The sequence below is a fragment of the Ovis canadensis genome, chromosome 1, assembly GCF_042477335.2.
Source record: "Ovis canadensis isolate MfBH-ARS-UI-01 breed Bighorn chromosome 1, ARS-UI_OviCan_v2, whole genome shotgun sequence".
Lineage (NCBI taxonomy): Eukaryota > Metazoa > Chordata > Mammalia > Artiodactyla > Bovidae > Ovis > Ovis canadensis.
Window position 1 is genome coordinate 102,447,065 of NC_091245.1, and position 25,503 is coordinate 102,472,567.

Here is a 25,503-nt window from a genome sequence, read left to right on the forward strand (position 1 = left end):
ATAACTGAATGTCTACTCTGAGAGATCTATTTAGCATTTTACTATTAAAGGTCAGGAAAGTATATGTCAATTGCGTCTCAGTTAAAAAAACAGAAATAAAGGCCATGAATGAAAATATTTTAGTTCATAAAAATGTAAGTTTAGTTAAAAAACTAAAATAGGCCAAAATATGAGGAATTATTAGTGGCAAATATGATGAAGAGGTAATGTTTTTATTGATAAGCTAAAAATGATAAAAGTACCAAGATCCTTAGAGATCAACAGTGAGGATTAGAATGGATAATTCATGCAAGAGTTCATATTCTTTTTTTTTTTTTTTTTGACTTTCTGCACAAAGGTTTCTTTTTATTCATAACATAGGCCAAGTTATTTAAGTCAATAAATTTTTAACAATTTTCACACTTCCTGATTCTTTGCACTGCCAGTCACCATAGCTCCTCCATAGTTGCCATCTTCAAGTTAGCCCTTTCAAAAAGTTCTGCTCAATCCACAGCTGTGATGCCACAGTTGTTTTAGTTGGGCCTCTTAGATCTTCAGTGGAGTTCACTTCAAAGTTTGCCACTTGTAATCTTCCAGATCCAATTTCCTCAAGCAGTTTACTATAGGATCCTGTTTAGGGTCAGGAGATGGGATCTGTCTAGTTTCTGACAACCGTAGGAAAAAAAGTATTAGTTACTATTGAAGATTATGTCAAACTGAACAGTATCAGAAACTAAAAGGATACTGTATCAGTAGAAATACCAGGTCTAACATGCACAAAGCAAAAAAACCAACGATGCCAGATACTGAATTTATATCGCACTGTCTTTTGAACAGCCAGCAGGAACAAACTGCTGAATGCAGATACCATGCAGTGCAATCATATTCTTTTTTCTGCACATTTTTATGAGGCTCCTACTCCATGCCTTGGACTGAGGATTGAGGTAGGGTTACGACAGTGAGCCAGACAAGCACCGTCCTGCCCTTGGAGTCCTTGCGTTAGGTGGGTTGCAAATCAGAGAAAATGCAGCTCAGTTGGGTTAAGCAATAAAGGATCAGTTTGATTGGCTCAGGTGACTAGAAAATCAGAAAATCCAGAGACTTTTTAGGCTTAAGTGAGCCTTCACGGAACAGTTTGAGGTCTCACCAAGGACCCATCTCCTTCCATTTCTTCTCTCTGCACAAGAGATTTGTGCTTCTTATATTAATAGTAGCATAAAATGGGAAACAATGTGTCCAATATAAAAGAAATGGACAAGTACCTGCGGATGCAGCCACTCTGGAATATTATGCATTTACAAATGGCCTTTATGTCACATCAGGGAACTGCGCTTAGAATGTTAAGTGAAAAAAAGTAGGACACAAAATTTTATGGATACTTATTTCAGCTTTGCAAAAAAAAAATAAAATTTCTCCAAAAGGCTAGAAATAAACATACCTAACTACTAATCATGTTAGTGTTCAGGCAGGATTTATTCTTCTGTTTGTTTTTTGTTATCTTTATTCTTCATTTTCCAAATTTTCTATAGGGTTCAGCCTTCCCTTTCCAGCAAGGCTGTTTTCCCACACTGCCTTCCACTCATGCCAGGATCATTACTCCCTTGTACATTTGCTGGTGTTATTTCCTTCACCAGAAATGGCTTCTTCTTTTGACCTCTTAATCCATTAAATATTTATGGATAATTGATACAAGGGTATTGTGCAGTTTATGGATTATAATGTACATGAGAGCACTATGTGAAGTGTTTTACAGATGTTAATTGTTATTGTTAGGAGGAAAAAAAATGAGGAAGAAAAGGAAGAGAAAAAACTATTATTTAGACAGTATTGTGCTGGGTGCTAGGGGAGGGCAGGATGGAAAAACATAGAACATTCTGTAGTCCTCCAGAAGCTTAGGATCTTATCAGATGGGAAGAGGGGAAAAAAATACCATGTTGTGGAACAAAAATGGATAGAAATGATATGAATAGAAATAGATAATGGAACATGTGAGGTGCGGATATGAGAGAGGCAGTCTGTGCTATAAGAGAAAAGCAGAGAAGGGTTGGAGGAGGGAGAGCTAGAACTAGACCCTGAGGGGTTGGGCACAGGAAGGTTCAAAGAGAAAGGACACAAAGAAAGCTTGAGTTGGAAATAAATGAGGCATGTGGGAGGGTGGTGAGCCTGGCTGAAGATCCCGCTGGAAAGTAGTAGGAGGTTAGGGGGAGGTAAGCCACATCGCTGGAATTTTTATTTTATTTAATTAATTTACTTATTTTGGTTGCACTGTGTGGCATGCAGAAAGTTCCTCTACCTGGGAGAGGACTCATGCCCCTTGCTTTAGGAGTGTGGAGTCTTAACCACTGGACCATCAGGGAAGCCCAGTCCTTTGGAGTTTTAAAAAACTAATATACACATCCCAGGGTGGGCAGGGTTCTTCCTTGCCTATCTTGTTCAATACTGAATACCTTAGTACATAAAGAGTGATGCCTAGAACCCAGCAGATGCTCAATAATAAATATTAGTTGAATGGAAGTTGGGATGAATGAATCATAGGAGTGACATCATAAAATACAAAGGTTAATCAAAAAAAGGTAGATGGCACAGACTGAAAAGGTAGAGGTTGGCAGCAAAGAGAGAAGTTAATAGATTATTAGGGTACTTCCAGGCATGAAATAATGAGGGGCTGAACTAGAATTATGGCCACTGGACTTGAAAGTAAAGGACTGGTGTGAGAATCATTTGGAAAGAACCAATAGGCCTTGGTGACTGACCAACCAGATCTACAGAGATGGAGAGAAAAGAATCAAAGACAATATCGGGAAACCTTAAGCATGGTTCAAGACAGCCTGAGTTCCTCGTCTAGGAAGACTTCCCAGAATTCTCAAGCCTGTGCTGTGTGTTCTGTTTCTGCAATCAATTAACACAAATAACCTATATCATCTTCTATTAGGATGTAATAATTATAATATTATAATCCAGATTTTGCATATGTTTGTTTCACCAACTAGATTGCAAGCTTTGAAAGGTCAAGGAAATATTTAATCCCCACAGTGCCTGGCCCTGGTACTGCCACAAAGTATATGCTCTGTAAATCCTCACTGATTAGGAGAAATCTGTATTCTCTTCCGTACTGAAGAGGGCACTTACCTCTGTTTTTTGTTTTGAATTGTTTTCATCTTCTCTCTTAATTGGTCCCAGGTAGTGTGGTAAAGGGGGCTTCCCAGGTGGCACTTGTGGTAAAGAACCTGCCAGCCAAGCAGGAGATATAAGAGACATGGGTTTGATCTCTGAGTTGGGAAGATCCCCTGGAGGAAGGCATGACAACCCACTCCAGTATTCTTGCCTGGAAAATCCCATGGACAGAAGAGCCTGGCAGGCTATAGTCCATGGGGTCACAAAGAGTCAGACGTGAGCTCACCCCACCAGTTTTAATTTCCTCGTCCATAAAATCAAGACAGCCATGTCTACCTAGTGAGAACATTTACTGAGAACTTATGTGCTAGGCATTGCTGTTTAATTCTCATTTTACACACGAGGAAACTGAGACACAGAGAAAGGATGCACACGTAGGAAGTATGGAACCAGAAGTCGGTCATCGACAATCTGGTCCCACAGTCCCTGTGCTTAATGCTGCGCTTTATAACCTCACAGGTGTGGTGACTGTCAATACAAAACCATATCTAAATATCCTATGTAATGTTTCTGGCAGTGTCAGTATATACTGAATATGCTTATTATTATTATTGCTATTCTAAATATCTATTTATTTATTTGGTTGTTCCGGGTCTTAGCTGTGGGATGGGGGTGGTCTTCCTAGTGTCATGTGGGATCTAGTTTCCTGACCAGGGATCAAATCTGGGCCCTCTGCATTTGACACAGAGTCTTAGCCACTGGACAACCAGGGATGTCCCCGAATATGCTAACTATTGTTAACAAATATTTTCGAGCATGTAATATGTCTGTGGTTTGGGTTAGGCTTTGGGGATGTGAAGAGGAAAAGATACAGACTCAGCCCTCAAGTTTCTCCCAAGTTTAACAATGCCACCAGATATTCCTATGCCAAGAGGCAAACAGACAATCATAAACTATCAATACTAAAGGAAACTTTAGAAAACATCCAATCCAAGAATAAACAAATGGGACCTAATTAAACTTAAAAGCAGTGAAAGAAACTATACGCAAGGTGAAAAGACAGCCCTCAGAATGGGAGAAAATAATAGCAAACAAAACAGCTGACAAAGAATTAATCTCCAAAATATACAAGCAGCTCATGCTGCTCAATACCAGAAAAATGAACAACCCAATCAAAAAGTGGGTAGAAGACCTGAAGAGACATTTCTCCAAAGACATACAGATGGCTAATAAACACATGAAAAGATGCTCAACATCACTCATTATTAGAGAAATGCAAATCAAAATGACAAGGAGGAAAAAAAAAAAATGACAAGGAGGTATCTTACACCAGTCAGAATGGTCATCATCAAAAGGTCTACAAACAATAAATGCTGGAGAGGGTATGTAGAAAAGGGAACCCCTCTTGTACTGTTGGTGGGAATGCAGACTGGTGCAGCCACTATGGAGAACAGTATGGAGATAGTAAATAAATAGGACTAAAACCACCATATGAACCAGCAATCCTACATTACCATATGTAAAATACATAACCAGTGCGAGTTTGATGTATGAAGCCGTATACCCAAAGCTGGTGCTCTGTGATAACCTGGAGGGATGGGGCGGGGAGGGAGGTGGGAGGAGGCTTCAGGATGGAGGGGACCCATGTATTCATACTGATGTATGGCAAAAAGCATCACAATAGTGTAAGTATCCTCCAATGAAAATAAATAAATAAATTAAAAAAAGAGAAAACATCCAATCCAACTCCCTCATTTTTCAGAGGAGAAAACTGAGGCCCCAAAGTGGGAGTGAGGTATGAGTAATTAAAAAGTGAAGCTTGGACGAAAGTCCTGATCTCGTGCACTGGAGTGCTGCATCCTTGGCATAAGGCAGTGTTCAAAAAAGGCCTGTGTGAAATGACAAGGCAGCTTTCCTTGGCAAGTAGAAAATGGGAGGAGTGGTCACTGACGGATGGAGAGAAGCCCACCAGATCCTCCAGACTCAGCTGACTCACTGCATCTGCCACTCTTTAGCAGCCGCTGTCTTTCTAAATTTCAGCTGGCAACTTCTTTTAGCTTTCTTGTCTTCTAATGAGCGTGAGTGTTCCATTCCAGATGACTTCTCTAACTAGGGTGTGTCCTTAACTAAATGACCAAATCTCTCTTATCCTTGGGCTCCTCCTCTTAAGAAAAAACAACCTCCACCATCAAAAAATAGGGCTGGCCCCAGGCCTCTTCCAGTTCTAAAATTACATGGATCTTTGTAGGGGTGAGGGTGGAAAGGGCCCTACAATGTTCAGCCAGTGAACTTGAAAACTAGAGGAGGTTTTTTGTTTGCCAAGAGGAGGTGCTACTACGCCCCAGGCTGCAACCACAAGAGGGCAGCAGGTCCTTGAGCACCGCCTACCGTGGGCCTCACAGGAAGAAAAGCAACCACTCTCCACAGACCTTGCCTGGCCCCTGGAGCTTTCCTGTTGTAAATCTCAAACTCACTTATTTAGTGAAGGGCAGCCAGCCAGGTTATGGTGAGATATGGGAGCAGTTTTGCAAATTAAATCTAGCACCAGAAAGATGAAAGATGAAAGCCTGGGCCTAAAAAGAATTGGGATTCTAGGAAAGTAAATATTTTATGAAAAATTGAAAACGTATCTCTGTCCTTGTTTAAGTTGCCTACAGCTCACATCATCAGAGGCAGTGCTTGGAAGAGAGCTGGGAGTTGGGAGAAAAGAATTGGTGCTTTTGAACGGTGGTGCTGGAGAAGACTCTTGAGAGTCCCTTGGACTGCAAGGAGATCAAACCAGCAATCCTAAAGGAAATCAACCCTGAATATTCATTGGAAGGACTGATGCTGAAGCTGAAGCTCCAATATGTTGTCACCTGATGTGATTCATTGGAAAAAACCCTGATGCTGGGAAAGATTGAGGGCAGGAGAAGAGGGCGGCAGAGGATGAGATGGTTAGATGGTTAGATAGCATCACTGAGTCAATGGAGATGAATCTGAGCAAAACTCTGGGAGATAGTGAAGGATAGGGCAGCCTGGCATGTTGCAGTCCATGGGGTCGCAAAGAATCAGACACAGCTAAGGGACTGAACAAAATTTTTAGCAGGCAGAAAGATGATTGTTAAAACTCATCTGTAAGGCTTGTGTGTTAGACCATCATTTCTTAGAGTTCCTTGAGAAGTCTCTGTTCATTCTGCTCATGTTTAATAAGCTCTTACTCAAGAAAGAATTGGCTCTGGAAGTTTCCAGAAAGCTCAGCTAAACCAACACTTAATCAATCAATTTTTCTGGAAAGGATGAAAATAACCAAAATTATCATGTGTGTATTGAATTAAGAGCACCAGCCTGGGCACGTGAGGGGTCTGAAAGGATGGAGAGGGAATTCAGTGAGGGGGGTAAGGACTGTGGGGCACTGGCCCATCTTGTTCTCTTCAGGGTTCCATTCAGGAATAATCACATTTCAGATCAACTCAGCAGCCAAAAATTCCACATGGCCTGCTCAAGGGTCTTTTTAAATATATAAAAGAATTTGATTCCTTGAGAAGACAGTTTCTAGTAGAATATAACCTTGCAAAATACCTAGAACACCCACAGAAAAGGATATATAAGGATATGAGGTTTCTATAGAAAGATAACACTGCTTATTCACCAGCAATAGAACTAGAGCTTTGTCTCTTGCCTCCCTCCCCCAGGGTCAAGGAGGGGTCATGGTTGGGATTAAACTGCCCACTAGCTTACTCGCCTCATTTCTGAGCGTCTGCCACCTTGCCAGTTGTTTCCGAAACACACCACGTCCTTCCTCATCTCTCTGCCTTTGCATATGCCTCTGCCTGGAAATCCTTTCCCTGCTTTAGCTTTCCAGCAAACTTGTGAAAGAGAAAGTGAAAGTCGCTCAGTGGGGTCTGACTCCTTGCCATGGGCTAACAATGGCACCCCACTCCAGTACTCTTGCCTGGAAAATCTCATGGATGGAGGAGCCTGCTGGGCTACATTCCATGGGGTCGCTAAGAGTTGGACACGACTGAGTGACTTCACTTTCACTTTTCACTTTCATGCATTGGAGAAGGAAATGGCAACCCACTCCAGCGTTCTTGCCTGGAGAATCCCAGGGATGGAGGAGCCTGGTGGGCTGCAGTCTATGGGGTCGCACAGAGTTGGACACGACTGAAGCGACTTAGCAGCAGCAGCAGCATACAGTCCGTAGAATTCTCCAGGCCAGAATACTGGAGTGGGTAGCCTTTCCCTTCTCTAGGGAATCTTCCCAACCCAGGGATCGAATCCAGGTCTCCTGCATTGCAGCTGGATTCATTACCAGCTGAGCCACAAGGGAAGCCCAAGAATACTGGAGTGGGTAGCCTATCCCTTCTCCAGCGGATCTTCCTGACCCAGGAGTTTACCCGGGGTCTCCTGCATTGCAGGTGGATTCTTTACCAACTGAGCTATCAGGGAAGCTCAGCAAACTTTTACCCATCCTTCAAAACCCCATTCAATGACACTGTTTGGTGAAAACTTCCCTAACTCCCCAGAGAATCCCCAGACAGTTAATCATCCTTTATCAGTGCTCCCAGAGCAGCTGGTTCAAAGCTTATCACCCTGTGCAGTCATTGTTTTCACGTCTGCTTTTCCCCCGCAGACTTGAGAATTCCTAAAGGGCAGGAGCTGAGAAATTCTCTCTGTGTCCTCAGTCCTGGCCCATTGCTTACTGCGCAAACTCAGTCAAGGCTGGCGGAACAGAAATGGATTCTCTTTCCTGTAACCAGCTGGGTGTTTTGCAAGGTGACCAACCAGGATCACTGAACAAAAGAAAATCATTCCTGGAGGGAGCCCTGGGGCGCTCGCCTAGTACCAGGAGCTAAACGCATATAACTGATTGCTAACATTCAATTGCATTGGAAGGCACACATCACTCAAAATTTGATGGAGGCCATTTGCCCAGAATCCATTTTAATTACAGTAGAAAGTTATATGGAAGGAGACACCTTCTGATAGTGTGATTAAGCTCTGAGACATGAATTTAATGGAGTGGTGAGTGCTCCATGTTGAAGGTCTTTATAATCTAAACGTTTTGGAAAAGACCATCCAGAGTGAGTAAGATAAATATGAATAAATGACAGGACTTTCCTGGCAGTGCAGTGGTTAGGACTCCGCACCTCCATTGCAGGTAGCAGAGGCTCAGTCCCTGGTGATAAGATCCTGCATGCCGTGGCCAACAAACAAACAAAACAAACAAATACAAATAGATGATCTCTGTTTTCAAGTTTATGTAATAGAACTGCCCAGCTCTGGGCATTGGACACGGGGCGGAAGCTTTAGTAGCTGCACGTGGAATTACCTGGTCCTCCAGAAATGGGTGTTGGGGTTGGAAACATAGCTACCACTTCTCTACACAGCTCCTCACAGCTTTGCCTCATTTGCAAACATCTGAGGGATCAGTAAATATTAGTACCTATGTGCTGTCAGTAAATAGATTTTGCGAGAGCTGCCAACACCCGCTGGTGCTCTGTGCTTGTGCTTCTCTCTGGCTCCAAGTCTTCCTCTCTGCCTCCTTGTCCCAAAGCCTCTTGGCATGGACATGGGGAGAGCCAGTTATATGGAAAAGGACTAGAATACAAAAGAAGGAAGGGGAAAGTAACCTTCAAAGGGCAAGTAAGTGGGAATCGTGGCTGATTGCATTCTGGGCATGTTTTGGAGATGGAATTTCTTGATCTATGCCTTGGTCACAATAACTGCTAATGTGAGGTGAGAGGAGAGAATGGCACACGATTTGGACAGAAGTGATAGCTGAGGCTGGGAAATGGTTCCCACCCAGAATTCAAACTAAGCAAAAGTTCAACATTAAGGTACCAAGAATTTATATTGTACTTTTTTCAAGCTTAGCGCACTATCTTTGCTCTATTGATGCTTTTGAATCGTGGTGCTGAACACTCTTGATTAAAGGAAATCAACCCTGAATTTTCACTGGATGGACTGATGCTAAAGCTCCAATACTTTGGCCACTTGATGCAAAAAGCCAACTCACTGGAAAAACCTCTGATGCTGGGAAAGATTGAAGGCAAAAGGAGAAGGAGGCAGCAGAGAGTGAGATGGTTAGATAGTATCACTGACTCAGTAGACATGAATTTGAGCAAACTCTGGGAGATAGTGGAGGACTGAGGAGCCTGCAGTGCTGCAGTCCATGGGGTTGCAAAGAGTCGGATACAACTTAGCAACTGAACAACAACATATCTTAAATAGACTCTCTGTTTTATTACATTTTTTGGTGATAGAATATACACAACATAGAACTTACCATTTTAACCCTCCTTAAGTACACCTTTCCATGGCATTAAGTATTTTCATGTCGTTATGCAACTGTCCTCTGCCTCCAGAATTTTTTCAACCTCTCTTACTGAAACTCTGTATCCATTAAACACTAACTCCCCATTTCCTCCCCCATTCAGTTCAGTTCAGCTCAGTAGTGTTCTACTCTTTGCGATCCCATGAATTGCAGCACGCCAGGCCTCCCTGTCCATCACCAACTCCCGGAGTTCACTCAGACTCACGTCCATCAAGTCCGTGATGCCATCCAGCCATCTCATCTTCTGTCGTCCCCTTCTCCTCCTGCCCCCAATCCCTCCCAGCACCAGAGTCTTTGCCAATGAGTCAACTCTTTGCCTGAGGTGGCCAAAGTACTGGAGTTTCAGCTTTAGCATCAGTCCTTCCAAAGAACACCCAGGACTGATCTCCTTGAGAATGGACTGGTTGGATCTCCTTGCAGTCCAAGGGACTCTCAAGAGTCTTCTCCAACACCACAGTTCAAAAGCATCAATTCTTCGGCGCTCAGCTTTCTTCACAGTCCAACTCTTGTATCCATACATGACTACTGGAAAAAACATAGCCTTGACTAGACGGACCTTTGTTGACAAAGTAATGTCTCTGCTTTTGAATATGCTGTCTAGGTTGGTCATAACTTTCCTTCCAAGGAGTAAGCATCTTTTAATTTCATGGCTACAGTCACCATCTGCAGTGATTTTGGAGCCCCCAAAAATAAAGTCTGACAATGTTTCCCCATCTATTTCCCATGAAGTGATGGGACCAGATGCCATGATCTTCGTTTTCTGAATGTTGGGTTTTAAGCCAACTTTTTCACTCTGCTCTTTCACTTTCATCAAGAGGCTTTTTAGTTCCTCTTCAGTTTCTGCCATAAGGGTGGTGTCATCTGCATATCTGAGGTTATTGATATTTCTCCCAGCAATCTTGATTCCAGTTTGTGCTTCATCCAGCTCAGCATTTCTCATGATGTACTCTGCATAGAAGTTAAATAAGCAGGGTGACAATATACAGCCTTGACGTACTCCTTTTCCTATTTGAAACCAGTCTGTTGTTCCATGTCCAGTTCTAACTGTTGCTTCCTGACCTGCATATAGGTTTCTCAAGAGGCAGGTCAGATGGTCCGGTATTCCCATCTCTTTCAGAATTTTCCACAGTTTATACTGATCCACACAGTCAAAGGCTTTGACTTTATTGACTATAGTCAATAAAGCAGAAATAGATGTTTTTCTGGAACTCTCTTGCTTTTTCCATGATCCAGTGGATGTTGGCAATTTGATCTCTGGTTCCTCTGCTGTTTCTAAAACCAGCTTGAACATCAGGAAGTTCACGGTTCATGTATTGCTGAAGCTTGGCTTGGAGAATTTTGAGCATGACTTTACTAGCATGTGAGATGAGTGCAACTGTGCGGTAGTTTGAGCATTCTTTGGCATTGCCTTTCTTTGGGACTGGAATGAAAGTTGACCTTTTCCAGGCCTGTGGCCACTGCTGAGTTTTCCAAATGTGCTGGCATATTGAGTGCAGCACTTTCACAGCATCATCTTTCAGGATTTGAAATAGCTCAACTGGAATTCCATCACTTCCACTAGCTTTGTTTGTAGTGATGCTTCCTAAGGCCCACTTGACTTCACATTCCAGGATGTCTGGCTTTAGGTAAGTGATTACACCATCATGATTATCTGGGTCATGAAGATCTTTTAAGCCCCAGGAAACTACCTTTCTTTCTGTCTGCATGAATTCGATAATCCTAGAACCTGTTTTTTAATTAAACTCTTTTCATAAAAGCGTTCTTGTGAAAAATCTTATTTCTAAAAGTATCTCTACATATAGATGAAGTAGATACTATCATGTCTAGTTTATAGTTGGACAAACTAAGTTAAGAGAAGTTCAGTGCATAAGAAACACGTGGCTACTGATCCAGATCTATTCTGCCCGGTCCCCCTTCCCTTTCCCCCTTCTTTATTTTGGCAAGTCCCAAATTTTGTCCTGCTATTCACAAGCAAGGTATGTACACAGGGAAGAGGGTACTTTTAGCCCTAGGAGTAAGTCTGGATGCATTTAAGTCATTCACAGTAATTTCAGTCCCTTTGCCAAAGATTGATAGAGGGGATTAGCAAGTGATACACTTCGAGCCTATGAGACATGAGAGAACGCTGATGTAAGGATTCTAAAAAGGATTTCTTTGCTTGGACAAATACACAGTTCCTATTTTCTGCTTCTCAGTATGGTGGCCATGTGTGAAGTGGTGCCTGGAGTTTAGCAGCCATCTTGCCTCCATGAGGAGAGTTAGCCACATCACCCAGATAATACACTGAAGATGGCAGAGGGGAAGATGGAAGGAATCCGGATCCTTTATGATGTGAATGAGCTTCTGAATTAACCAACTTTGGAACGCCCCACCTTTAGTCTTGCTGTTTATGTGAGATCATACATTTCCTTTTTATTTAAACCACTTTTGCATTTTCCGTACTTGCAGCCAAAAGCATACTGAGTAACTTGTTAAGGATTAAAGGTAAATAAGAACCAGTGCAGATGACCCAAGTTTCACAAGCTTTTCCACTGGATGATGCTATTGAGGCAGCATTGGTCTTTTTATTATGAGAAAGCCCATCCTACTGTATTATTTCTGAACTGTTGGCTCTGGGAAAAGATTTCTAGGAAAAAGTACTCCTGAAAAATTGAGTTTGATTTTGAAAAAAGAAAGAGGTGGGGAGATATGGGAGAAAATGGAGAGAGACACAAATAACAGAGTGAAATTTGTGTAGGAAGTTGCAACTGGAAGGATGGAGAAAATTTTTATCTGAGAATGGTCCTTTGAAATACGATGGTCAGGTGTGGTGAGAGGGATAAAGAAAAACAGTCAGTCAGTATAGCTGTAAGAGCCAGGGAGCTTTTCTCTCCAATGAGAAACCCAGGAAATCTCAGATGGTGTATGACAAAGTGGAAGACAAGGGCGTGATATGAAGATGACTAGGTAAAGGGCTTTGAAATACTGCAACTACAGAAAGCTGACAGGGTCCTAACAGAATTACACACTGAGCTGACATCAGTGCTCACTTACAGTGAACTTGTGGCCGATTGGATTCTTTAGAGTCTACCCAGCAAACTTTCTCTTAGGCATGTGAGCTGGGCATGTGATCCAAGTTTGGATATTCATAGTTCTTCATTCTCCAGGCAACTTCAATCAGTCCAAGTGGTAGGCACATGACTCAAGGAATGGCCAGAGTCCTTCCCTAGAAAATTATATACAGATGCTGAGAAAAACAAGGTCGTTTTTTTTTTTTTTTTTTTTTTGCTAATAGATAGAGAAACAGAATTGAGCAGAAACAAAAGGCAGAAGAAAAAGAGGGAAGCGACCTCGAGTTCTCTGTGTCAGACCTTAAGGCCCAGGCTCCTATAGCATTTGTTTTGAATCTGTGAACTACCCCAGAGTGGCAGATCATTTTCTTCAGAAATGGCCACCACGATATATCCCATCCCACGTACTCTAATTACAGTGCAACATTGACACTCCTTCTGTGGAGTGGTGGTGTCTGTATCCCTGCCTTTTGCACCTGGACAGACCTTTGTGACCACTTGATCTGAAAATGTATGGTGGAAGTGGTGCTATGTGACTTCTGACAGTGAATCATAAAAATGCCATACACTATTGCTTTATTTTCTGGGGACTTCTGACTTTGGAACCCAGGTACCGTGCTTGAAGAAGCCAGGAGCTACATGAAGAGCCCATAGGGGTCATGCCAACAGCCCTAGATGAGGTCCCAGCAGACAGACAGCCTCAACCAGAAATGAAACATATCCAGATGAACACAGGCATTGAGTCACCTTGAGCCTCAGTCTTCCCAACTGAGGTTCCAGGTATCGAGGGGCAGGGACAAGTCACCTTTATGTATCCTATCTGAATTCCTGACCCATACAGTCCATAGAATAATAAAATGATGGTGCTATATCACTAAACTTTGGGATGGTTTGTTACACAGCTACATTTAACAGAAATACTCAGTGTCTTTCTTAGCTATGTGAACCAACAAATTCTCTTTTTTGCTTAAGCTAGTTTGAAATGAGTTTCTTTCCTTTGCAACTAAAGGAATCTTGACTCATAAATGCTCTGTGTTCAGTTGCTCAGAAGTGTCTGACTCTTGAGACCCTATGGACTGTAACCCACCAGTCTCCTCTGCCCATGGAATTTTCCAGGCAAGAATACTGGATTTCCTACTGCAGGGGATCTTATTCTTTACCACTAGCGCCACCTGGGAAGCCCCCATAAACCCTCTGTGCTAAGTCACTTCAGTTGTGTCAGATTCTTTGGCAACCCTATGGACTGTAGCCCACCAGGCTCCTCTGTCCGTGGGGTTTCCAGGCAAGAATACTGGAGTGGGTTGCAGTTTCCTTCTCCAGGGGATCTTCCCGAGCCAGGGACTGAACCTGGGTCTCTTCTGTCTCCTGCACTGGCAGGCGGGTTCTTTACCACTCGGGCCACCTGGGGAGCCTCTGTGCTGTGCTCAGTTGCTTAGTCCTGTCCGACTCTGCTGCCCCATGGGCTGTAGCCCACCAGGCTCCTCTGTCCCTGGGGGTTCTAGAGGCAAGAATATGGAGCGGATTGCTATGCCCTCCTCCAGGCGATCTTCCCAACCCAGGGATCGAACCCAGGTCTCCCACATTGCAGGCGGATTCTTTACCAAGGTAGCTTGGGAAGCGTCCAGTCTCGGAATTATCCGTTCTTGCAAATCAGTTACTGAGTTTACTAAAAAAAAAGGTGTTTTTCCACATGGTCTTCACAGAAAAAAAGTAAAGAAAGATAGTGAAAAAGAAAGAAGAGTCAGAATTCGGGCAGAGGCCTAAAAAAGGGGTCCTCTTTCTGTTTTCTTCAATCGATGACTTCATGGGATATGACATGCCTTATCTCCTCATTCAAATCGTGTCATTTTTCTACTTAGGATTGGGTGCTAGCCACTGATTTACTGAGTGACTTTTGACAGTCATTGTTACCTTTCTGGGTCTATTTCCTTTTTCAAAGGGTGATGGTGGAGGCAGCTAGTTCTTTATCAGCAAGATGAGGAAACGGGCCTAGATGTGGTATTTATTAGCATTCTTAATAATAGCCTGTGCTAAGTATTATGTTAGGTGTTTCCCACAAATTCCCATTTGCTCCCACCATGTCGCTAGGCAGCAGATATTATTAGCCACTTTATAGTCCTTTCCTTAACTAACACGCTATCCACCCTGTTGAACTTCTTCCCTAGTGCCTCTCGCTATGATACACTCTGAGGGCGTGACAAGTCACGTGGGACAAGTTCCTCATTTTTAAGAAGCTTACTTTCAGATTGGAAAGGTAAAGCTAAACTAGGTAATACACTGTTACAATCTAAACTGACCATAGATGCAACATTTATTACCTATCATCATGGAACAGGTTACCACAAATCCAGCAGTTTAAGACCACACACATAATCTCACAAGTTTTGTGATCCAGGATTCTGGGTTCAGTTTAGCTCAGTTCTCTTTAGGGTCTCACAAGCCTGCAACAAGGCATTGGAGGGGTTATGTTCCCGAGTGGAAGCCAGGATCCTCCTCTAAGCTCATGAGGTGGTTGTAACAATTTCTTGCAGATATAGGACTGAGGGTCCTATTTTCTTGCTGTCCACAGGGGGCAACTCTCAGATGCTAGAGGCTCCTGCAGTTCCTCCCACGAGCCTTCTCCACAGGCCGTTCACAACATGGCAGAGTTCTTCAGGGCCAGCAAGGGACTCTCACTCCAGTCAGCAAGAAAGGAGTGTTATATAACGTGTCTGTAGCCCTGGGAGTGGCACGCCATTACCTTCGCCATGTTCTACTGCCTAGAAGCCAGTTACAGGTCCCGCCCACACTCAAGGCAAGGGAATTACACAAGCAGGTGACTCACTGAGGGGGTGATGGGGTCACAGAAAGGTGTATTTGCTGCAGGAATTTAAAAAAGAGAGAGGGATCAGAGTAAACTGGAATCCTCGGGGGAGGTTTCGTGGAGGGACTTAGGCTACAATTTGAAGGATGAATAGAAGTTAGACCAGCAAAGAGGGGAAGAGAAGAGGCAGGCCGTCAAGGACCAAAGAACTATATGAGTGATGGTGTGGAGGTGGGGTTCTCCTCACAGTACACAAAAGCTAACGGAAACCTGCTGACTTTGTACATCATAAAGGATAGGAAGAACTTTAAAAAAAAAAAAAAAAGGAAGCTGGATAATGGAAAGCAGATTCAGTTGTGCTATTAGCTAGCAGTGTGATTGGGGTCTGCTGGTTATCCAAGTTTAGTTTCTCAAAAACGCTTTTATTTACCTAGTTATTGTGAGGACTAACCACGCGCTTGGCTAGGTGCTCTGCAAAGTGTCCTATTTCCAAAGGTAGCTTCATCAACTTTCGAGTCCCTGCTCTCTCTGGGTCCCCCAACTCTCTGACTCCTCTTTCTCAGTCTTTCCCCTGATCTCCTTCCTCTTAAAGTCTCCTAAATTTGACGAGGGAGAGCATTCTCTGGGCTCTGACCTTGGTCCTTCTCTCACTCACTACCCCTCTGCCTTGGGACTCTCAGAAGCCCCACCCAGGACGGATGGCTCCCAAATCTATGCTCCAGCCCAGACCCTTTCCCCCAATGCCAGACTCATGCATCCAACCAGTAACTGATCAATTCTTCTTGGGTCTCCTGCAGGCCCCTCAAACCCAACATACCCCAAACTGAATTCATTATCTTTCCGCCCAAACTTTTTCCTCTTCCGTTTCATACCTGCTGTTAAAGAATTCCACTGGTAAGTCATCATTCTTTCCTCCCCCACCCACCTGAGAGCCAAATGATCACCAAGTCCTTTTTCTTTAGCTTTTCTCCCCTCCATCACCACTGCCCTAGCTTGAGTCTCATCAATTCTCACCTGAATCACTGCAGTCGCTTCTTAACTGATCTATCTCATTCTATCTCCACACTACACAGAATAAACCTTCTGAAGCACAGATCTGATGATACTGCTGCTCTGCTCAAAAACATTCAGAGGCCCCCAAGTAATTTGGAATGACATGCAAACTCCTGGGCACCCTCTTCAGTATCTGAAACCCTCCCGGATCTGACTCTTGCCCATTTCCCCTGTCTCCTCTGTGCCCGCTTCCTCCCTGTCACCTCTGCTCTAGCTTGCAGTTCTCACACTGCTCTGTGTTCTTACAAATCTCTGTGTGTCCTGCCACATTTAAAACGGATAACTTTCCAGCAGTGACAACCTCATGAGAACATGCCTCTCGCAAAGAGTCTTCTTTATCCCTCTCCAGAAGAGGAGAAGAAGAAACACAAGAAGTGCCTGGTGCAGAGCCCCAACTCCTATTTCATGGATGTAAAATGTTTTGGATGCTATAAAATCACCACTGTCTTTAGCCATGCACAAACAGTAGTAGTTTTGTGTGTTGGCTGCTCTACTCTCCTCCGCCAGCCTGAAGGAGGAAGAGCAAGGCTTACAGAAGGATGCTCCTTCAGACGGAAGCAGCACTAAAAGTACCTTCTATCAAGATGAATGGGAAACCATCCCAATAAACACCTTTTGGATACATCCTGTCTATTGTCTTATTTTACTGCTAGGAAGCTATTCAGGGGCAACCAGTAGTGTGGACTCTAGAGTCACTCTAGAGTCTGGGGCAAGCAAGTGGCCAAGTACTTAAAAAGTCCATTTGGGACATTGCTATCCCTGGGTTCATGGAGTAAATCTGCAGAGCTTGATTAAAAAACTGGAATAGTGTGTAAATGGGGTATTTCCTTTCACTTTTTTATGTTTTCTTAGAATTAAGAACTGAGAGTTGATACTTAAAACGCAATCCAACACACCACTTTAATATAAAACAGCTTAGGATACTTTATTTACAGTTCTCAGAAGCCTTGTTTGGAGGTGTATGAGTGCTGCTAGGCACCTGATCTGGGGCTAGAAATCTCCAGTCCCCTATAGTTAAAGACTTGTCCAAGCAGAGGTTAGGGTCTTATACTCCACAGCCAGTGTTGCAGCTGATTCTGAGCTGGTGGGGGTTGTGGACTCATGAACGGAGGGGGAGAACGTGTGGATGTGTAAGAACCTAGAAGCAAAGGAGGAAAGGAAACAGAAGGATGAACAGAGGTGAATGAGGGTGATACCTGAATTTTTCGAGATACAGATGATGATTCTTTACCTGACTGTGTACCTAGAGTTGGTACGTAAACGACCGAAACTGTCTGTATCTTGTTTAGGAAGGCATTATATGCTGGAAAAAGAATAAGAGAGATGTCAACAAGATCTATTTTCACTGGAGTAAGGCTTTAAGGATCAAGTCCGTTCTTAAGTATTGCTATAAAAAAGTAATGCTTCAAAATAAATAACACTATATACTTAACAGGAAATTTTTATTCAGTGATTTTTAGAGGTATTCCAACTTTTGTCTGAAAGATGGGAAATGCATGTGTAGATAATGGTATCTGCTGTGTTGCCTGAATCATCTCTCACTATGCAGTTGAGCAAAATTAGCTATAATCTACGGAGAAGGTGATGGCATCTCACTCTAGTACTCCTGCCTGGAAAATCCCATGGACAGAGGAGCCTGGTAGGCTGCGGTCCATGAGGTCTCGAAGAGTCGGACACGACTGAGCGACTTCACTTTCACTTTTCACTTTCATGCATTGGAGAAGGAAATGGCAACCCATTCCAGTGTTCTTGCCTGGAGAATCCCAGGGACGGGGGAGCCTTGGTGGGCTGCAGTCTATGGAGTCACACAGAGTCGGATACGACTGAAGTGACTTAGCAGCAGCTATAATCTAAAGTTTAGCAGTGATTTCCACTTCTGAGTGGTAGCTGTTTGCCACATGCAGTTTATTGCTTCTCAGTAAGTTGGGCAGGATCTTCGGTCCACCAGGTGACTAAGGGTAGGGAGGCTACGTCAGTTTCAATTGCATGTCCCAGATTAGATGTGATAAATAGCTAGTTTGTGAAATAAAATGAAGGTAGTTTCCAAGTTTGAAGTCCACAGTGCTGAATATAAGGACTCCTTACCTAGAAAGAGGAAAGCTGTTGATGCCCACACCACAGAGTGGTAAGAGGAGACTCTGGTAAGAAACTGCGAACTTCTGGAGAACACCTGAACCGTCACATTGATCTACGCATTGGCAGAATAAAAGAAGATAGTTTTTTGATATATCCAGGACAGATGTTGCATTTGAAAATTGTGTGATCCTGAGATGTCTAGCTGAAACACTCAAAACCTAGCCCTTTGGGAAATTCTTTTTGTTTTTTTACCAGAGAAAAAGGGGTGAACTGTGCTTGGTGCCTCTACCTCTTTTTGGCTTTTTACCACTCTAATGTAACAAACTACAATTCTTGAGCCTTTCTTTTCAGCTTGCAACTGCTAAGTCACTTCAGTCGTATCCGACTCTGTGTGACCCCATAGATGGCAGCCCACCAGGCTCCCCTGTCCCTGGGATTCTCCCGGCAAGAACACTGCAGTGGGTTGCCATTTCCTTCTCCAGTGCATGAAAGTGAAAAGTGAAAGTGAAGTCGCTCAGTCGTGCCTGACTCTTAGCGACCCCATGGACTGCAGCCTACCAGGCTCCTCCATGAGATTTTCTAGGCAAGAGTAGTGGAGTGGGGTGCCATCGCCAGGAATGTTTAAATGCTCTGCCGCTGTAAAATGCCTGTTATCTTTCCTATGTACTTTAACTCCAGGTAACATCTTTCAACTTTTAATCCCTCTAATCTGGAACAATGACCTCTTAAATCCAGGAGCCACTTGTCCTTTTTTATTCAGCTGTCATTTCTACGGAACATAACTTTGTCCTCAATAAGACTTCAGACTTAACGCCTCTGGAGGTGAAAAAATAATAATAAAAAAATAAAATAAAATATAAAATGGATAGCTGTCAAGGGCTGATAATACAGCACATGGAACTCTGCTCAGTGTTGTGTGGTGGCCTGGGTGGGAGGAAAGTTTGGGGAAGAATGGATACATGTGTATACATGGCTGAGTCCCTTTGATGCTCACCTAAAACTGCCACAATATCATTAGTCAGTTACACACCATACAAAATAAAAAGCTGAAAAAAAATTCTCTCTGCCTTGGCAGAATGTCCTTCCACCACTACCCTTCCCTGCCTTGCTAACTCATCTATGACCAGTCAGCCGTTCCATGCGGAAGCCCTCTCCGCCGGGCACTCTTAGCAGCTGGTGCAGCCTCCGTCACAGCTCTCATTGCTCCCGAGTGCCAAGGCTTGTACTGTAATCACTTTTTCTTTTGCTGTCTCTCTTGCCAGATTCTTGAGAGTGGAAATGGTGTCTTATTTTCCGATATTGATGCTCTGACCACCTTTTCTTCTGATCTGATCCTTCTAAGTATTTTCTTTCTTTCTTTCTGTATTTATTTTGTGAGCAGGCAACACATTCATCTATCTAAAGGAACTTACAAAATGGCATAGCGTGAAATGTCTCCCACTCCTGTCCTCCCTGCTCCCCATAGTTGTCCAGTCCCCCTTCCCAGAGGCAATCGATGTTACTGGTTTCCTGTGAGTGTGTTGCGTATGGGCTTAGTCTTGTCTGACTCTTTGCGACCTCATGGACTGTAGCCTGCCAGGCTCCTCTGTCCAAGGAATTTTCCAGGCAAGAATACTGGAGTGGTTTGCCATTTCCTACTCCAGGGGATATTCCCAATCCAGGGATTGCACCTGAGTTTCCTGCATCTTCTGAATTAGCAGGCGGATTCTTTACTACTGTGAAACCTGGGAAGACCTTCTTGTGAATACTGCTAGAGACAAAAACATATCTATGGTTCCCTTTTATACAGAAGTGGTATCATACTCTACAGACTGCACCTTTTCATTTTATTGTGTATAGTGTCCGTGAGGTCATTCCTCTTTAGTAAAGAACTTCCTTATTCTTTACTTACAGTTTTTCAGTTTTCCATTGTGGCTGTATCTTAACCAATGAACATCATTTCCTAGCTTTTGTGAAGACAAACAATACTGCAATGACTAACTTCACAAAAATGTCATTTCACACACGTGCAAGTGTGACAGTAGAGTGAACTCCTACAAGCGGAACTGACAGATCAAGGAGCGTGCACATTTGTAGGTTTGATCATGTCATATTGCCTCCATGGAGTTTGTAGATACCATGTTTGGATCCCTAGCCACTATTACAGAGTGTAAAGCAGATAGACAATCAGTATATCTTTGACAAATACACAAATGAAGAAAAAAAAAGAGCCCAGCTCTTTTAGTGGAAGTTCTCTTTTCCTTTCTCTGATGCCTTGCTTTGTTGGATAAATTTCTTCCCATCCAGTGCTCTGTTCAAACCAAATGATTCATGTTCAATCTAAATGCCATTATTATTTTGGAGCAAGATTCTCATTCCAACTTCTATTCATTTCCATATTTATTTAACTAATCAAGATCCCTCTTCGTTAGCTTGGTTATAAAATATGGCACATTAATTTTATGTTATAATATAATAACTGAGTCCTCATCTGACATTTTAATAAGATATCTTAGTTATTCTACTGGGGTTGTTTTTTTGGCTGCATCTCTTGGCTTGTGGGATCTTAGTTCCCTGACCAGGGGCTGAACCAGCACCCTCAGCTGTGAAAGCAGAGTCAGCAGGGAATTCCCTATTCTACTGCTTTCCCCCTGCCTATGCCTGTATAGTCCATAAATTATTTGGAGGGGTTGCTTGTTGTTTTTACAAGTCATCAAACCTCTGTAAATTAACTTTTATTCTCTTCTAACTATGTATCCCTGTTGTTTTTCCTAGATTCACAGCTTGTTAGCTGTGTGAGCTCTCTCTGCCTGTTTACTTAATCTATGAGATACAAGACATTAAAGAGTTGTGAGGACTAAATGAGATTATAGGTATAAAGTGTTTAGCACTGAGTGCTTAGTGTTTGGCACATAATAATGTGGAGAGAGACAGTCCTTCATGGGTTTTTTATGCTTTTTACCCACCTTCCTGGGGCGTCGCAGGTGGCACATTAGTAAAGAACCTGCTAGAGACGTGGGTTTGATCCCTGGGTTGGGAAGATCCCCTGGAGTAGGAAATGGCAACCTGTTCCAGTATTCTTGCCTGAAAATTTCCATGGTCAGAGGAGCCTGGCAGGCTACAGTCCATAAGGTTGCAATAAGTCAGACACAACTGAGCACGCACGTACTCACGTCCACCTTCCTGCATATGACAAGAACGCAAGGCCCTGACCAGTTTTTACCAGGCTCATTTCTCAGGGTTATGTTCACAGTGAGCAGATGTGAGGAACGAAATTAGCTCTCCCTCCAGGATAAAGAATACGTTTGCTTACTACTCCCTACAGAATGGTGTAGGTTCCCCAAGCTCAGTGTTCCTCAGCTGTGGAGTTTAAGTCCACCAAGTGCACAGCATTCATTTGAGCCTTCATGTCATCCTCGTGGCACGTGGTGGGGCAAGAGGAATTAATACAAAGGGGCTGAAGTTGTTGCTCCTGTCATGAATAAAATTCCTTTGTCTCTGACCCAGGAATCTTGGATCTTTTTTCAGCATTCATGAAACAGTAACAGACTTATTAGCTTGCCAGACTTGAGCAGTAAGTGCTTAAGCAAGCTATTTTTCATATTTTTGTTCTTGTTCTTCTTACTTGCCTTGCCAGGCATTCTGCACAATATTTGTAAGCTTGCGTTTGTGTAGTTAGCCAAAAAACATCAATTACTGCTATTTGCAAAGAACACTACTGTGCTGTTGGGGGAGACAAAATGAATTTGAAATAAAGGTAACTTCAAAATCATTGCTCAATACTATGTTATCATTTATATATGAAATCTAAGATATAAAACACAGTAGTGAATATAACAAAAAAGAAACAGATTCTCAAAAGAAAGAAGGAAACAAACAAACAAACTCTCAGATACAGAAAACAAACTAGTGTTACCAGTGTGGACAGGGAAGGTAGGAGGAGCCTGATAGGGGTTAGGAATTAAGAAGTACAAACTACTGGGTATAAAATAAGTAAGTTACAAAGATATATTGCACAGCACTGGGAATATAGCCAATATTTTATAATAACTATAAATGGAGTATAGTCTTTAAAACTTGTGAATCACTATGTTGTATCCCTGAAACTTACATAATATTGTAAATCACTATATTTCAGTAAGAAAAAAAAATGAACATTTTAAAACTAATAAAAAAAAACCCCAAAAAACAAAATCACTACTCAATTGAAATTATTACTTGGCCACTCTAATATCCAGGTCTAAATCACTGAGACTATAGTCTCCTCTACATAAGCTTTTTACATAGATGGGGCACTCTGGGTTGAGAAGATCCCCTGGAAAAGGATATGACAACCTGCTGCAGTATTCTTTTTTCTTTTTTTCAAAGCAACATTTATTTAAAGGTTAATCAAAATTCTTAGAATAGCATTTATTATAATGTGATTTTTGATAATTGACTAAATCAGTGGCTCTTAAGAAAAACACCCTTGTCTTGATCCTGCTCAGTATACACCCCAGTGCATGGTTTCCTTGGATACTGGATGATGCCATTCAGGTCTATGTTTTTATCTGAAAGTGGTGCCCTGAGGATGGAGATGTAGATTTGGGTCTGTCTCATAACTTCATATCCGGTGATTTTTGTTTTCTTCTGTTAGACTTAAACATGTGGACTGTCAAACCCCTGCGAGCTGCTTCCGAGCTCTACAAACGCTCCTAGGGAGGGAGCCTCCCCTCCCCGCCCCCTCGGCTCCGTCCGCGCGGGGAGGCGGGGTGGATCGTGGTTAGGGGGGAAGTGGAGACTCTGCTGTAGTATTCTTGCCTGGAAAATTCCAAGGACAGAGGAGTCTGGAGGGCTATAGTCCATGGGGCCCCACAAAGAGTCAGACACAACAGTTCTTATGTAGTTGCAATACAAGAAAAGAACGTTGCACAAAAATAACTGGGCTTTAGTTCCTGTTACTTAATAGCTGGATGACTTTTGTTCAGTTTCCTCATTCATGACCCAGTTGTCTCACAAGATTGTTGGAGTCCTGAAATACAATAATGTATGTAGGGACTTCCCTGGCAGTGCAGCGGTTAAGACTCCTGCACTTCCACTCCAAGAGGTACGGGTTCCATCCCTGGTGGGGGAACTAAAATTCTGTATGCTGGCAGGCAGGATTTAGGGAAGAAAAGAAAGTAATAATGATGTATGTCGACACAAAATACTGAGCAAACGAGTTATAATTTAAGACTGTGTTGAATAACAAATGTCAAATCTGTCCTAATAGAATTATTTTTAGAAGTTATGAAATGAAAAGAAAATTAAATTTGCCCCTCACCGAAAGATGATTCTGTCACCAACATTCTAGGCCGGATTAGGGACCCGGGTCCAAGAGGATAAAACGAACAAAAAGACGAACTACAACCCCCAGCAGGCTTTGCGCCCTGAATTGCGTCGTAAAACCTCAGCTCCGGCCCGGGCCCAGCCCTCTCCCCGCCCCCACCAACCAGAAACTACATCTCCCAGGAGGCTTCACGGCGCCTAACCGTCCTCTTTTTCCCCCGCCCCCTGCCTCCCCTTAACCCGCGCCGGTAGCTCCGTGGCCGACTAGGGTCCCGCGGTCGGCGAAGCGGGCGCGCGCGCCGGGGGTCGCGCGGCGGCTGAGAAGGGCGAGCACGCGCGGAGGGAGTGGAGGTGTAGGGCGGTGGGAGTACGGCTTGCTAGCTCGCAAGATGGCGGACGAGGACGGGGAAGGGATTCACCCCGCAGCCCCTCACAGGAACGGAGGTGGCGGCGGCGGTGGGGGTTCTGGGCTCCACTGCGCCGGGAACGGCGGCGGGGGAGGCGGCGGCCCGCGGGTCGTGCGCATCGTCAAGTCCGAGTCCGGCTACGGCTTCAACGTGCGGGGCCAAGTGAGCGAGGGCGGGCAACTGCGGAGCATCAACGGAGAGCTGTACGCGCCGCTGCAGCATGTGAGCGCCGTGCTGCCCGGGGGGGCAGCCGACCGGGCCGGGGTGCGCAAGGGGGACCGCATTCTGGAGGTGTGAGTATTGGGGCTGCCCGCTGTCTCACCCCGCCCCCTCCCCTCCGTCTGTCCCTGCATTTCTCCTCTAACCCTGTCACCCTCAGGCCGCACCTCCCTGCAACCCCCGAACCGGCCCTCCGGTCCCCCGCCCCTCCACGGAGGTTGACCCTTTTACCTCCCCACACCCTGGGTTTCTGGGACCCCCACCTCCCTCCCTATAATCTCCCAGCGTCCCTCCTGCTGTTACCCCTGCCCCCATTGCTTTGGCTTCTTTTCTGCCCCGCTTGCCTTCCCCCTCGGCATGCTGCCGCCTTCTCCGCTTTCCTCTAGTTGAACCTCTTTCTGCTTCTGACTGACAGTATCTCTTTTTCTGACCCAGCCACTACTGTGTGCCCACCCCCGCGCCCCCGCCCAAGTTCTCATCTTGAACATCATAGTTTCTTGCTCTCTACCGCTCTTTTCAGCCCCCGTGGACCGTCCCTTCTGTCCTCTCGACCAAAGAGGCAGGACCTTTGGTCTGCTCCTACTTTTCTCCGAAAACATATCCCTCCACGCCTCACTCCCTTTTCTTCCCTTAGTTACCTTCTCCTTATGGTTGAGCACTCGCTGTGTTTTTGTATCCTACCGTGTGTCCCCTCCTTTTTTTGTATTCATACTCCGAGAATACCTTTTCTCTGACCCTTGCGTTTTTTGTTGGTGGTGGCGGCGGCGGCGTCTTTGACACGATGGTTTGTCTTCACAGTAGTCCCTGCATCACATCAGGATTTTGAGTCTAGTGTTCGATCACACCTCTCTGAGAGCACCCCTGTTCTGGCCCTCGTCTTCACTCCTGCACGGTACTCATACTTCTTTTGAGTCAGAGCTTTATGGTAGAACTCTCCCTAGCTGGTACTTCCTCCAAACTACACCCTTTTTGGGTCTTTGACCTCCGCACTTTTACAGGGCATGCCGTTTTCATTCTCTGCTGTATTCCCTTGTTATCTCATGCTTTATTTTTTGTCTTAGTCTTTCTCTCCTCCGGGTTGCTTTCGCTTTCTTCTCTTTTTAGGCTCCTTCTGCTGTTGCAGCCCTTCCTCTTTCCCTGCTGCAACCCCTCTCCCTTCATATTCCTTCATCCTTACCTCCTCACTGCATCCCTTAA

The 25,503-nt window shown here is 44.0% G+C and overlaps 2 protein-coding genes, 1 long non-coding RNA gene and 1 other non-coding gene across 6 annotated transcripts in view; 2 read left to right on the top strand and 2 right to left on the bottom strand.

The window, feature by feature from the left end:
- Nucleotides 1-721: 721 nt before the first annotated feature.
- On the bottom strand, nucleotides 722-858 carry LOC138431633 (small nucleolar RNA SNORA8). Its single transcript, XR_011253784.1, has one exon. It is a non-coding gene; the product is annotated as a small nucleolar RNA SNORA8 (small nucleolar RNA).
- Nucleotides 859-3,108: 2,250 nt separating this feature from the next.
- Nucleotides 3,109-23,752, bottom strand: LOC138414623 (uncharacterized). Its single transcript, XR_011246932.1, has 3 exons — nucleotides 23,676-23,752; nucleotides 12,446-12,617; nucleotides 3,109-3,206 (listed from the first exon to the last, which is right to left on the bottom strand). It is a non-coding gene; the product is annotated as an uncharacterized lncRNA (long non-coding RNA).
- Nucleotides 16,550-16,885, top strand: LOC138414612 (small ribosomal subunit protein eS27-like). The gene has a single exon (XM_069542363.1). It carries the CDS (start codon nucleotides 16,631-16,633, stop codon nucleotides 16,883-16,885), a length of 255 nt encoding a protein of 84 aa, XP_069398464.1. The 5' UTR covers nucleotides 16,550-16,630.
- The window catches only part of SNX27 (sorting nexin 27), an 85,239-nt gene continuing 82,464 nt past the window's right edge, over nucleotides 22,729-25,503 (top strand). For all 3 annotated transcript variants that reach the window (XM_069542320.1, XM_069542326.1, XM_069542310.1), the window contains exon 1: nucleotides 22,729-24,380. In XM_069542320.1, coding sequence (XP_069398421.1) covers nucleotides 24,070-24,380 — 311 coding nt within the window. In that variant the 5' untranslated portion in view covers nucleotides 22,729-24,069. The remainder of the gene's footprint in view (nucleotides 24,381-25,503) is intronic.